General features: G+C 40.1%; 1 protein-coding gene across 1 annotated transcript in view; it reads right to left on the bottom strand.

The window, feature by feature from the left end:
* atp1a2a (ATPase Na+/K+ transporting subunit alpha 2a) overlaps nucleotides 1-15,243 on the bottom strand; it is a 41,935-nt gene that overhangs the window by 9,541 nt on the left and 17,151 nt on the right. Inside the window, exons 11-17 of the mRNA XM_073490679.1 lie at nucleotides 11,204-11,338; nucleotides 8,366-8,445; nucleotides 6,883-6,992; nucleotides 5,469-5,644; nucleotides 3,117-3,253; nucleotides 1,464-1,614; nucleotides 548-716 (exon numbers count right to left, since the gene is read on the bottom strand). Coding sequence (XP_073346780.1) covers nucleotides 548-716; nucleotides 1,464-1,614; nucleotides 3,117-3,253; nucleotides 5,469-5,644; nucleotides 6,883-6,992; nucleotides 8,366-8,445; nucleotides 11,204-11,338 — 958 coding nt within the window. The remainder of the gene's footprint in view (nucleotides 1-547; nucleotides 717-1,463; nucleotides 1,615-3,116; nucleotides 3,254-5,468; nucleotides 5,645-6,882; nucleotides 6,993-8,365; nucleotides 8,446-11,203; nucleotides 11,339-15,243) is intronic.

Raw genomic sequence — 15,243 nt, 5'->3', positions numbered from 1 at the left:
AAAGAGGACATCAATAAAGAAGAAACACTGGACTATGGAACTTGGATGACTGAATTTTCATTTTTGTGCTAACCTTTAAAGTAAAACAACCCTTGAACATTTTCCTTTTGAAGATGTTAATAGGGTTTTTTGACATGTGTAAAATATGTCAAAAAAATAAAAAAGTAAGCCCTGCTGTGTGCCGTCTTTAAACTTGGTCTTTATTGTCCCGGATTTGACGACCTGATGTTTGTGACTGAAGTCCGACTCCAGTCCAAGTCACTGGTCCCAACTCTACAGCTCTTTTGAAAGCTGTGTGAAATCAGACTCAATAATACACATATCACATTTCAGACACATTTCAATGTTCAGGTATTTATTTAAAAATATTCAGTCTCTTTTGCCACATTACAAAGGAGCTTGCTGGCAGAATGTTTAAAGTTTTTAAATCTCCTGTTTCTCTGACTCACTTTATGTCCTTTCTCTGTCTTTCTCTCTCCGTCACTTCCTCCTTTTATTCTTTCATTCTGTCACCCTGTCTCTCCTTCTGTCATTCCCTCACACTCACCCTCTTCTACTCCGGTGACGATGGAGGCGAAGTTGTCGTCCAGAAGGATCATGTCAGCTGCCTGCTTGGACACATCAGAGCCAGCGATCCCCATGGCAACGCCGATGTCAGCTTTCTTCAGGGCTGGAGAATCGTTCACACCGTCGCCCGTCACCGCCACGATCGCCCCCTGCACCCGCAAGGACCAGAGAACAAAAAGTGTCAAGAAGAGAAAGATAAGTACCATGATTTAAGCTTTTCTCTCTCCACTTCCCTCGCTTTCCCCCTCCCCTTCTGTCTTAATAATGTCTTTTCAAAGCAGCTCTGGGGAGATTAAATGAAAAATGGAATTGAGTTGCAATCATTCAGTCACACGGAGTGAAAGCGAGTGAGTCAGGGTGAATTGTAGCATGACCTCAATATATGGGGATGTGTGCAAGTGAATACACACACCTATATTTGAAATTTCACATATAATAGCTGAGCACATACATATAGGCATATACGTAAGGACTAATATATGCGTTTAATAGACAGTTGATCCCATACTTTACAGACGGAAACAAATGGACCACCGACGCATGCACACATACACACGAACGCATACGCACAAAAGCCTGCATTCATCCATTCAACCACCTGCACTTACAAATGGCTCAAACACAGTCACACAAACAGTTACACACACACAGTAAACTGTATTCAGCCTCAAATGGCAAGGACGCACACACACGCACACACACACACACCTGTATTCAACCGTACCTCTACACTTAGACATAAACAGACACGTTCAAGCATTCATCCACACTTTATCACAAACACACTCATGCCTACATTTAACCTTATACACACATCGTTATTCAAGTGTGCACTCTCAAAAATGCCACAAAACAGACATTCACACACTCTCACACACACACTCCCATCCATTGACCTGTCTCTGGCAGCCTTCCACTATGATGAGCTTCTGCTGTGGAGAGGTGCGAGCGAACACTATCTCAGTGTGGTTCCTCAGCAGGTCGTCCAGGTACTCGGCACTCATGTCCTTCAGGTCCGAGCCGTGCACCACACATGCCTTGGCATCCCTGGGAAACACATACATAAACACACACACATGTATATACACAAACACAGTGAGGAGTCGGGGATACTGGAGGCAATTATGCAAAGGGGAGCATTGACATTTTCTTGCTTTCTCCTCAAGTTTGTCTTTCTGTCTCTTTCTCAGACAAAAACAAGCACACTCCACAGGCAGAAAACATACACTTTTTTATGCTTTCTGTCTTAAAGGAGCAGTTTGACATTTGGGGAAAAATGCTTGTTTGCAGAGTTGGAAGAGAAGATCAATACCATTCGCGTATCTCTCTGTTCAAAATAAAACTGGAGCCTGCTTAGCTTAGCATAAAAATGAGTTAAACAGCTCGTCTGGCACACCAAAGGTAACAAAATTCACCTCTCAGACCCTCTAAAGCTTTAATTAAAGGCATAATATGCAGGATTTGTCAGTTGCTGTTTGTAAACATACCATTCAAATTTGGAGCATAGGGAACAGAGGGAGCAGAGGGAGCAGTGTGAGCGAGAACCAAGCAGTGAAAGCACAAATAAACACGGCCACACCTCCACACAACCCTAAAGATTTCATACAAATTCTGCCAGAGCAGTTTGCCTCTGTACTCTGTGTGTGAGCCTGTATCTCTGCCTCGGCCTCAGTCAAACAGACTCTCAGACCTGCCGCTCATGACACAGGTAGAGCAGAAGAGTGAGATGGAAACAGTGACGTAACCTGGTTGCTACGTTTTTAATAGAGTCCTGACTTTGTGCTTTTACTAGCTGGGGGCTACACACCAGCAAATTACTAAGAAAATAATATAATACAGGCAGAGGGAAATATTATGAATTAACTGTTTTTTATCAAGTTTTTCTGTCAAGGTGAAGGTTAACGTTATGTCAATGATGTATTCTGCTGTAGAGATCTACTGAAGTTAGCATGCTAACCAGCTAGCCCTGGGCCTAAAAACCTCTTTCTCCCAGCAGTCCAAAGCTCCTGTGCTAGCGGTGTAAACACATTCCCAGTTGTCTGGCTAGCTGCACGGCTAACTGAGATAACAGGGTAACAGTAGCTACAAACATGGATGCAACAGAATACAGTTAGCAGCAGTTAGTAGTTACTCTGGATACATGCTCCCTGTTGCTTTGAGTATTAATTAAACAGGTGGCCAATATTTACATATTGCACCTTTAAACAAATGAGATGTAATGTAATGTGTTCATTTCTGAGCTTTAGAGGATTTAGTAGGCAGATTGTGTTCCCTTCAGATAGAGCAAGGCTAGCTGTTACTGGCTCCAGCTTCATATTCAATGACAGATTTGTGTGCGGTTTTGATCTTCTCATCTTACTCTCCAATAAACACATTTCCCAAAATGTCGACTTTTATTTTTTTAAACACACACGACCTTCCGTGCACACACATCCTGAGGACACATCACTGCCCACATACTCAAACACAGACACACTCACAGAAAAAGTTACTCTTAGACGCTTGAGCACACAGCCTAAACCTCCACACACACACACACTCTTACACACCTGGGGTTAACTTGGCTCAGAGGGATGTTCAGTCTCTCAGCGATGTCCTCAACCGTCTCATTGCCCTCTGAGATGATGCCCACACCTTTCGCAATGGCCTTGGCTGTGATTGGGTGGTCCCCTGTTACCATGATCACCTGACCGAAGAGAGAGGGTCCCATAAATCGCAGGGCATTATCACATCCAGCTGCACTGTATCTCATCTGTATGTCATGTGTCACAGCATGCTTGGGCTACAGTGCAGTATGGGTCTTTAGGGTCTATAAGTCATTGAAATGTGTTGTGTAGTTACACAGGGAACGGATGGCGCTATTAGGGGTTAAGGGTTCAAATCTGGTAGGATACCCCGGCAAACATTTTGTTTGGAGTGTGGGACTGTGACAAAATCCATCAAAATGAGGAGGTGGCAGTTGTCTTTGGTCGCTGTACTCTGTATAAGCTGGCTTGTAAAATTATATATTTTCATTTCCTTTCCACAGTAATAGCTACTAGTTTCACTGTTTCATGCTTAGTTATAGTGTAATTTACGAGCTGCTTCTTGTCTCGAAGGAGCTTTTCTGACACATATTGCCTACTTTTTTGTAATCATCCGAATAAAAGAGTGATAAAGGTGAAAAGAAAAGATTTGACTGAAAAGCTCTCGTCTTATTTTATCATGCAACTGAACTCTCCAGAATCTCAAATAAGATTATTTTTCTGTCTAAACATATTTCTCAGCCATATGAGGAAAATGTGCAGATAGTTTAGGGTCCTACCATAGCTGTATCCTTTCAATAACTGGTATATCACATCTGAACCTCATGTGAGAAGTTCAGTGAGAAGTCATAAGGAGTGCATTCTTGAAATTCCAGACACCATCATAGTCTACAGTGCAACGCAGGCTGAGGGAAGGAGCGATAACAATTGAGCTCAATATATTGCACTAAAGCCTTTGGTCTGATGCCGTGGACCGTGGATGATCATTGCACTGAAACGTTAGTACTACATCCGTTAAAAAGTAATTAAAGCAACAGAGCAATGTGCTCCAGTTTCCTCCTGGGATCAAGTACGAGGAAAAACACCAGATTTGAACGGGTGTGGATGAGTGTATGTTGAAAATTGTGCTTCCAGCTCAATCGGACAATATACCTACAGCTCCTGACTGTATGTCTGACATTATTAAGTCATTACATGAAGCACGTTACATAGCTCGTCATAGGTAGTAAAATTACGCCATAAGTGATCATCAACCACTTTAAATCCTAGTATAGTTTTGAGTTTAGGTGTTTCATTATTTTTTTAAATAATGATGGAAGAGATACGTCTTTTTACCCACTCAAAAGCTTTCTAAACCAAGTAGTAGATGACTTAGACTTACAGAAGGAGTGTAATTATAAAAAAAAACATCACATGTAAGTGCAAAGTTCCCAATGAAAACAGTATCGCCTGCCCAAATTTATAACTGCAAATTCATTCAAATGTCTCAATAACAGTCATATCTTCAGGTCAGAAAAACATGGCATGATTTAGAGATAATACAATAATGCCTCAGTCAAAACAAAGCTAATATATTGACAACTAATGCTCACTCTAATGAAAAATTGTGATTTTAAGATTTTATCACTTAGTAGCCTTTTTTAAGCATAAACTCCTCAAAAATTAACATCTTCACTCCATTCTGCCTCCAGTTCGTTCGAATGTCTTTCAAAAATTCATTACTAATGGAAGCTTGATAACTACTGTACCTGGAATTAAATGTGCAAAATCCTTTTCCCATATTTGTAATATTTCCCCCCAAATGAGAGCTGCTCATTATCCATTTAATCACTGGTGGAAGTTGTTTAACCTTCCTGTGGCCCAGCTTATTACTTTCCTGGCAAACATCTGCTCAGTGTGTGTGTATTTGCAGTTGATTAATGTTTAATGAAAATTTGTAATAAATGTACCAAATCTGCATTTTATAAAAAAAAGAACATTTTCTAAATTGGGAATGAACTTAGTTTCAGCCTTTATTGCCTGTCGAAGCTTTTTCATTTTCACATGAAAAATTTTAATCTTTTTATTTTGAAGTTATTTTTGAAAACAGTCAAACCTAGGAGAGATGAATATATCACCTTTGACCAAACTTGTTCACTGTACTTTTGTTACTTTAGCTGGCCTTTTCAGAGTGTTGCCAAAATATCTTATCAGTAGCAGACCTTCATTTATCTATCGATTATCGTCTATTAGAGCTCCTTGGAGTGATCAGGTAATCGTTTGGACTCCATTTTGTGATTTGAATAAGCGATTTGACTTGCAAATCCCCGATAAATGAAGCCCCAGAAACAGCTTTCCAGGAACTACAACAAAGGTTGAATCTGTAGAACCAATTACCTTGATACCGGCAGAGCGGCATTTACCCACTGCGTCAGGCACAGCGGCACGCGGCGGATCAATCATGGAGATGAGACCCAGGAAGCAGAGCTTCTCGGTGGGGAAGTTGGTTTCGTCGCAGTCGAAGGTGAATCCCCGAGGGAACTGGGATGAAGACATATTCAAGTGGCAGAAGCCTGCAAGAGAAGAGGGATCAGAAGGGTGATCGTTCATAACTGACTGAAATGGCATCTAAAAGTATACTGCAGCTACTGAAAAATAACTTGTTGTTTTGTTGCTTTGACATCAACTGGCACTTTAAAAAGCAGACAATTTTTCACGACCCTAAGGATGTTTTGAGTCCAAAACATCTCATAAACAATAAGCATGTCCTGGTGCATTCTGCCGTCGCCACCTGCAGTAAAACACTACAAAGAAATGTTAATATGAAAGAGGTCTGTAGGCTCTCACACACACCCCCACAGAAACTGTAAGGTCCTCTGGCTGCAATGATCCTTTACCTTACAGTATGCATACAAATCATTTTTAATTTTAGATGTAGATTTGGAGTTTGTAGGACTGAAACTCAAATTGAAAGAGACACTTTTTATTAATTAATGATCCACAGGCCTTGAAATATGTATCTCCTGAATCCCTGCAGAGCAAAGCATAACAGAAATGATGAAAAACCAGGCTCAGTGTAAAAATGGAGAAACCTCTCTTTGTCACGAAAACACCCGACCCATCATCGTCATCACCCGAGGCATAAATGATATTTAATAATTTACATGATTCCAGGAGTTTCACTCCAAAAATGGCCCTATTCCACATTTCACTGTTTGAAAAAAAGTGACACCCACTCTTACAAAATGATGATAGCACATAATTATTACCTATGGCACTTTTTCAAAGATGCCAGGTAACTTTTTTCTTTGGTTGTCAAAATGATGACATTTACAGAGTCTGGATGCTAAATACTTCAGAGATATTCAAAGTTGAACCTCAGGGTAATGATTTTTTCTTTAAACCAAAATGTGTCCATGGCATTTTACAAGGAAACATGTTATTTCATGTACAAATTATTTTACAGTTTAGTTCCAAGTAAGACCTGAATTAAATTACCGGCCCATTACCAGCTCATAATCCATACAACATTACATACTAATTCATAACCTAGAAAACCCATATCACTAACATTTTGTGTAACGATGGTAATTTCATCTTTGAAACCACATCAGTCTATCGCAATAACATTTAAAACCTTCTTTTTTGTATATAGTGTGGCGATAAAAGGATTCTCCACTTTAATGGGGACATGTGGCTGAACTACCCTGTCTACCAAGGAGACTATAAAAGGTGAGTGCTGTCTCCAACTGCTTCTTCCTGCTACCTATTCCCCCACAGACTGACAGTAAGCTGGTGCCATGAAACATACCGAGCACTCTCTCTCCCAGTCCTCCCAGCTCCATGTAGGCACTCTGGAAAGCTTCTCTCCAGTTTTCATCAAGTGGATGCTCCTGGCCATGGATCATAATGGAACTGCACCTGTAAAACATTTATTAATAATACTTTTACAGCTACCACTGCCAGTAACATCATCTCTGTATTAATGATGTAGAGGTAAACACAGGAAAAACACCAGATTTGAACACAAATAACTTGGTTAAAAAAAAAGGGGGGGGGGCATCAATATGCAATGACAAAGCCACGGATATGTTCAAATTTGAACGTGTCGTATGTATCATATTGACATTTCTACTTTACGTGACATATCATGTTCATATTATTTGTATATGAATTGACTTTCATTTCGGGAGGTGGAGGGGATGGTGGTGGCATTACAGCTGTGCCAGAAGGCTGCTAAGCCATTGACTACTGTTCGAGATTGTGTTTCAACATTTGTAAGTTTGAAACTACCGGATATTTGTAGTTAGACCTCAGGACATTTTCCAGCTGTATTCATGGCAGCAAAACTAGGTGTTTTTAACAATAAATCAGGACAGAATCAGGTATTTTCAAGCCAAAATGTGATCATTTCCTAACACTAACCAACAGGTTTTTGTGCCTGAACTTACCTAGACCATGAGCCCAGTGCTGTGAGAGCATAAAATAGAAAACTGACAGAACAGAAATGTAAAATTGCAACATATATGCTCATATATACTGTATACTGTATATTTTTATCTGTGGTTTGCATTGGTAACATTTATTCCATCAGTCAGGTTGATTTCTCTCATTCTCAACAAATAATTTGAAAGAACCAAACCCAAAATGTTCATGTGTCTCCCAATACTTTCTGTTTTATCTACCCTCTATGTGGCTCACAGCCCTCAGCACATTAGTTCCTAATGAGATGGGTCAAGAATATATAGTTTAATTGTTTTTTAAAAGGGCAAGTCATTTTTTAAACAGCCGGGCACTGCAGTTTCGACAAATATTACTCCAACAGGAGTAACTGTGAATTTGCTGGAGACCATTTACACCAGCACACCACACATCTGGTGCTGGAGTGAGTAATTATGGCAGCAGGATGGTGTATGTGTTATTGACTCAAAATAAATGAGTGTTTGTGTGTTCATGATGATGAAGGAACAGTACAGCAGTGCAGCTCATTGATGTGTTTTTGATCGTTTTTTTTCGTGCATTGTAGATGGTTTGTAATAGTTTTGCTTAATAATGGAGGTACTTGGCACAAATGAATAAGCTATCAGGTTTCAGATACACAAACACAATCAATTCAAAGTTGTTGTTTTTTTCTATCGTTAACAATAAAAAGAAATCAAACATATAGAATAAAGCCACCATTAAAGGAGAGTGTGTGTGTATTTTCACTACATCCCGAAGGAAGGAATAGGTAAATGAAAAACAAGGAAAAAAAACTGTGAGACACATAATCGATCCATTATTGATTAACCAACCTGTCCAAGATTCTTTCTGGCGCTCCCTTCATGACCAGAATATGACCGGAGGGATTGTCCTCCACTTCATGGACAGAGAGCTTGACGAAAGGGAAAGAAGAGGGGGAGAGGAAGGATGGTGAGAACATAACATTACAGGATTTATTTTTGAAACAAGATGCAACATGTAGTTTATTGCTAGTTGTTTCTCGCTGGCATAAAACGTGTCTGTTTTAGTAAGAAAAAGGCTGGAGACAGACATGCTCAACAATGAATGTCACGTCTGTGCCAGCAATCATTTTTTGGGCAATGGTGTCATTTTTCCAAGTGGTTTGAAATAAAAGTCTTATCGAGGCTGAGTTGACTGAGTGCACATTGTAAGTCATATGTATTCCCTATGTTGAAGGAGCATTCATTCACACTCTCAAAATGCATTCCTGTGGTGTTACACTTTGCATTACCCATTCTCCCACACAAACACACACACACACACCCACACATATAAGCATGCACACACTACCCCAGGTAATTTGTATCTGAGTCACAGCATATCTAATCTCAGAAAACCAGAGCAAAATTGCTTTTTTTTTTTTCCTTCAACACAGACGTTCCTATTTTAAGTCAGGGAACAGGTGCACAAAATACATGCAGGGAGTCCTTTGTTTGCTTCAGCATCACTGTTGTGTTATTCATATGCTGGGTCAAATCTCCAGGCAGGATGGGAAACACTGGGTGTGGAAAACAGAAACACTGACCCTGCCTTAATTGCTGCCCGCCCTTGAGCAAGGTGTTGAAGCTTGATACGATATAGATTATAGTTTAATTAGGGCTGGGCAATATATCAATATTAGATCTTTAATGTGTAATGAGACTATATATCCTTTTAGATTTTGGATCTTTATATCGTCATAAGTGTTGTCTTTTCCTGGCTTTGAAGGCTGCTTTACAGACTGTTCTACTTGCTCTAATACTGTCTTTACCCAATAAGTCATTAATATCCACATTACTGATGATTATTTTTCAAAAATCTCAGAATAATATTTTGTGAACATACCAATAGTCACAACTACGCTATTGTGGCAATATCAATATTGAGGCATTTGGACAAAAATATTGTCATATTTGATTTTTCCGTTCCAGGCCTAGCATTTATGAAGTGCTTTTGAGGAGATTTCAAAATATGGAGATATATAAATATATTAATCACTATGACATCGTGCCAACAATGTCACTTCCAGGTAGAAAACTGGCAATGGATTTGCATTGTGGAGATATGTGAAATCAGCAGACTTGTTTATTTCTATGTCATTGTCACTGTGTCATTTTTTGAGCCAAAAAAAGTAATGAGGATAAGTAAGGTTTTATTAAACACGATCGACCGACCTATCTGACAATTCTGCTTGTATATATGTACCGAGTTGCTTTGCCAGCGTCTTTGAGATCAACCCAACAGCCACATCTCAGACTAATAAGGGTAATTTTCTTTAGTCTGTGGCCCAACATGCATTTTGTTCCAAACGTGCATTTTAGATGCATTAGATGCACACTTTGAAATAACATCCTGTGTATTGCAGGGGTTTTCTACCAGGAATTTATTGTTAACAAACATTGTGATTGGTATAATTTGTATTTGAATAATTTCCAAAGTTTAAAGGGGCTCCGTGTAATAATTTGTAAAAATTAACATTTATTAATCTTCCTAATAAAACAACTTTATTGGCCATATGTTAGCTGATTGTACTGTGACATGAAAAATGAGACCTTCCCCTCCTCTCTCTTGGTTGCCTATACAAGCCTGTGGATGATTTGTTTAAGATGTTAAATGCTGCTGGACTGTGGATTTCTTTGTGAAGCACTCGGGCTGGATTTTCCGCGACAGTCTAAAGGATGTGACTTTATGCTCTCCTCGAGTGCCTCGTCTCAGTGTCACTGCCAGACAACAGAGAGCCTGCTGTGATCTGTCGCGTACAGTAAAATAGCACAACATTGGAGCAACACCCAGAAAATGATGCTTTGTTGTTGTTGTTGTTAGCACTTACTATGATGTAAGTAATCACATAGAGCTTCTTATGTTTTGCCAATTTCATTTAAGGTCTTTCAAAGTATTCATATAGTGATCGTCAAACGCTAGGTCCTCTCACCTGACCCCACCCAAACCTCGCTGAGCTCCTCACCAGAGCAAGCTCTTTCTGTGCACTGAAAGGCAGCAACACAGAGTACCTTGTGTTCAACCAGTTTGTAATCCACATTTATCCCACTATCACAAATAACACACATCGCAGCACTGCAACAGCTTCTCTGTGGATAACAGTGTCGTGTTTGTTGGGCAGCTTCCAGGTATAAATGTGTGACAGTGTGAATGTAAAGCAGGATGTCGTTGTAAAAGAGCAGGCGTGTTCAGGCCACCTTCCGCGGGTGGAAAAAAGGTTAAAAATGAATATAGATGATTCACTCAAAGCAAGTAAATAAAATGTTTTCCAAGTCTTGGTCTTCCAAATGCATCTAAAAACATCACAAAATTGTCAGTTTAAGGAGTACTAACTAAGAATTGAAAAAAAAGAGGCCACATTTATTACAAATTTAAGTTAATAAGTAAATTAGGATTGATTACAAATGGTGTCTAAAGGGACAGTTCAACACAATCTTGGGGGAATTGTCCCTTTAAAACTACACACTAATTACGATAAGTATTTAAAAATAGTAAAAACTGTATTTGTAATTGTAAAAGAAAGTATAAAATGCTCGGCCACCATGAACTTTGCTATGAACAGTCTGTAAATGCGTCTGAGGATTTCATTGTAGACTTGCATCAGCAGCGCTTCCAGCTGAGAAAGCCATGATGCAACATTAATCCGGTACCTGGTACTTGTTGGTGGAGTTGAAGGGGATCTCTGCCACTTTGGGGTTTCTGGCTCTCATGTCACGAACATTCCCGCAGCACAGCTCGATGCATTTCAACAGAGCTGACTCTGATGCGTCTCCCGCTGTCTCCCTCTGGGGAAAGACACACAGCCGCACATTAGCACAGTCACTCACATATGCATATTGAGAAATGAGTGTTGTCTGTCTCGCTGCCTGGGTTTATCACACTGTGGTGGAAGTGGGCTTAAACTGATTAAAGCGGTACCTGAGAGGACTTTCTTTGCTTCCATTACGGTTCTCATTGATCATGCAGGTAACCAAGTATCATCTGCATCACCAACACTAATAATCTGGCTGTGATGTTTTTGAAGTTATGTAACAATTTAATGTAAAAGTAATGAAAGTGCAACATCTGGCTTTCTTTGTAACAGAGGTCACTTAAGTTGTTTGTCCCTTTGTTTAAGGGAAGAAAAATAATTTGATTAAAACAGCTGATTAGTTTGCGGTTTTGCGGTTTCTTAAGGGCATTTTGTTTTCATAGATGTGGATGTAAGATGAAGAGTTAACATCATATTGGAAATATATTTTGTTGGAGGAACACATCAGAACATTGTCTAATGGCAATAATTAAAAGCAAAATGGCTGCTGAGGATGCAGCTCATAAATGCATGCTTAAAATTTGAGGAATGGTTCATGAATTTAAGCATGTGCACCAACTGGCAAACCAATGCAGAAGTGACAAAAAAAACTGCAGTTCCTTAGATGGCCACTTGAGGCTGGCCGCAAAAGCAAGTCAGTCACCATAGACAACCATATTAAAATGCCCAATGTTACAGCTGAAATAACAGCCCAGTCGATGAGATAAAATGTTGGCAGTTATGCTTTCTACAAACCACTGATATGCTCACAACAGTACGTGTCATAATACCATATTTATAATTATACAAAATGTGTCATATCACATTACATGTTTATAAGCTGACTTTCATATCAGGATTTAGAGGGGGTGGTGGTGGAGTTTCATCATTTGTAAGTGTTGGCATAGATCTGACATGCTCTCCTCCTTGTCTGATTGGCTCACCCTTATATTCTTACCCTAATCCTATCCAGTCTCACTCCTAAAGCCTAAACCTAACCAACCCAACCAACGAAGGCAACGAGCACTAGCCAATCAGAGGCGTAGGTGACAGAGAGTAGGGGCGGGTCATGACTTCGACACCCTAAGAAAAAAAAAAAATCCAACAGTTTAACTGTCAGCAGCCAGGCCTCATTTGGTCTGCCTCCGCTCTACCTTACACTCCACCTCTTTGCCCATTTTTGCATTAGCTGGGAGGTAGGCAGAGTCAGGCACTGCCAAGAGGCAATGACTGGAGCCACCACACTGAGCTTCATAAGGGCCCTCCAGTAACCTATGGGTGACTACAACCATGTTTTGTACCGACTATGATGTGTTCACACAAACTAATACAGATGGTAAGGTGGCCCATTTTACAAGGCTCAGAATTGAATTAGCCCCTGTGTGGGTGTACATTGTTTATTATTTGTTTTTGTTTTTTTGTTATTTTGCAGGTTTATCTGCTTCAGCTTGTGTGACAGAGTTGCTTGTGCAGTGCTTGAGGAGAAAATTCCCCTCTGATAACCTGTAAAATCCCCCTTGATAAAAATTCATGCAATGCAATTCATCCCGCTCTTGGAGCCAATTTATTAAAATCCATGCTGAACTGATTGACCCGACGCCCAATATACCAACGGGGGCCGAGCCAATACAAGAGATTTCTCTTTGTTCCTGTTTATTCATTCATGAACAGCCACAAAACAAGGACACGCACTCTGCAAGATTTGTCCTTGTTTGTGCCTTTTCATGAATGAATAAATAGACCAAGGAAATTCCATTTCTCTGTTTTTCCGGGTGCAGATGGGGACTTGTTCTCGTAATGGTAGTAGTGCCTGGGCCTTGACTGCTGTGTTTGAGTGCTGTCAGGAGATATGGCTGTTAGTTAATGCAGGGAGGAAGCCAGGGCACCTCGAGGAGCAGAGAGGCTGCAGCGGCAGGCTCTGCTCCCACCGGAGTCAAGAAGCTGTAATCCCAGTCGCTGAGAGCCACACAGAGAATTCCTTCAGGTCAGTGTAGCACAGGTTGGAGGATAGCGGTTGGGAGAACACAGGGATATTATCACTCACCAACCCAGCAGTGTGTGTTTGTGTGTCAGCGTGGGGGAGTTATTTCCAGGGGTGCATCGGATTATCCTCTGTGAGGGTGTGTTTATGTGCGAGAGGGAGGTTAGCGTGTAAGTCAGTGCGTGTAGTGCACCTGTGTCAAGTGGTATTGACAAATTATTTTCTTGGGTTGTTTTTTTCACTGTGGGTGCCACATGGGTGAGGAGCAGCTGGCCAGACAGGAGAATACAAAGTACATTTACTCAAGTACTGTGCTTGTGTACAATTTTGAAGTACTGGAACTGTAGATGAGAATATATGTTGTACTTCTTGCTTCACTACAATCATTTGACATTTTGCTTTAGTTGCTAGCTACTTTGTTTAACAGGAAAATTCCTTTACTCTAGTGCTGTACCGTATTTTCATACATTTTCTATTCTATTTCCATTTTATACCTGTAGTCAACTAAATTCAGAGGGAAATATTGCAATCTTTTAACTTCTCTACATTCATATGACAAATACTATTGCTATCAACTTTTCAGATTAAGATGTTGAATACAAACCTATATCATGCTTTTTTACATGGTTACAGATTATTGTGTGTTAGAATTAGCTCCACCGCCACCAGCTGCAACATTAAAATGATATGTAGATTATATGTTATGATGATATAACACTGATCAGTACTTTGAAGTCTTTGAAGAGTTAATTGTAGTTCATTGTCAAAGCTTTGTTAAGTTTTGCCACTGATGCTGCTGAAATCACTTGTTTTCGCTGAGGGATTAGGATGACGTCATTTTATCCATTTAACCATAAAGAGACAAAAACCAACAATGGGTTTAACTTTCAAGAAGATATGCTGCTCAAAGGCAGTAAAGGCATATGCCACCCAAGTGTAGAAGTATGGCTGTTTTGTGTATTTAATTGGTTTTCGACAGTCGTGTAGTTCTGTGCCATTGAGGAATAAACTGAATCAGGCTGCTGCCACAAAGACAATATGTGTTGAATGTGTAGAGTAAATAATTGTTTTCAGCCCATCATGGGACAGACAGGATTGGGAGAGCCACTCTTTTTAAGTGCATTTTGCTTAGAACTTTTAATTATCATGGAGTAATTTTCTTTGTAATGCAGCTACTTAATGTTACCTAAAGCACAAATAGACAACTTTCCAATGTTCTTCTCTCTCAGCATTTCCCCTGTGGTATTACTGCCGCAAAGACAGCGTTAGCAACATGGCTACGAGCTAAAAACAACTGTAAGAATCCAAATTTGACCTAGAAATCACAATCTCAGTGGTTTGAAAAGTAAAACACTAGGTTGTATTAATAAGCGGACAGGTTTTGTTACTTATCTGATCTAGTCAAAAGAATGCTGTTTTGTTTTTTTAAGATTATTTTTTGACCCTTTAGCCTTTATTCTGATAGTAGAATGCCAGTTTTGAACTGTCTTCAGTCCCACTGGTAAGGTGAAACACACAACAACAGGGGAACAGACTTTGACACAACACCGGCGCTCTCCATCAAGCTAGTGCCTGCCATTCAGTCATCTTTTACCTCCCTCCCACTGCACCTTCTCTGCCTCCTCCACCACCAGAGTTCTTTTTCTTTTGCAGTGCAGAGTTTCCACAGAATACCTCTTCCTGTTTTGGTTGCGCAATGATAGACACGCTTCCTTTGTGCGGTAATTCAACCTTCATTTTTGGGGGGGGGGGAACTGAGCCCGGTGGCAGAGCAGAGAGCATAGTGAATGTGAGGCTTATATGGAAACTATATGTGAAAAAGTTGTCTGTTGCCAGTTCAAGTGAATGATCTAAATACTTCTTCCAATACTGCTTATTCTTGAGCGACTGCTTACCTGACACAGTCCTGATGTTGTTAA

The sequence above is a fragment of the Pagrus major genome, chromosome 21 (genome assembly GCF_040436345.1).
Source record: "Pagrus major chromosome 21, Pma_NU_1.0".
NCBI classification, from domain to species: domain Eukaryota; kingdom Metazoa; phylum Chordata; class Actinopteri; order Spariformes; family Sparidae; genus Pagrus; species Pagrus major.
Note: the sequence above shows the minus strand (reverse complement) of the source record. Positions and strands in the feature narration are given on the sequence as shown.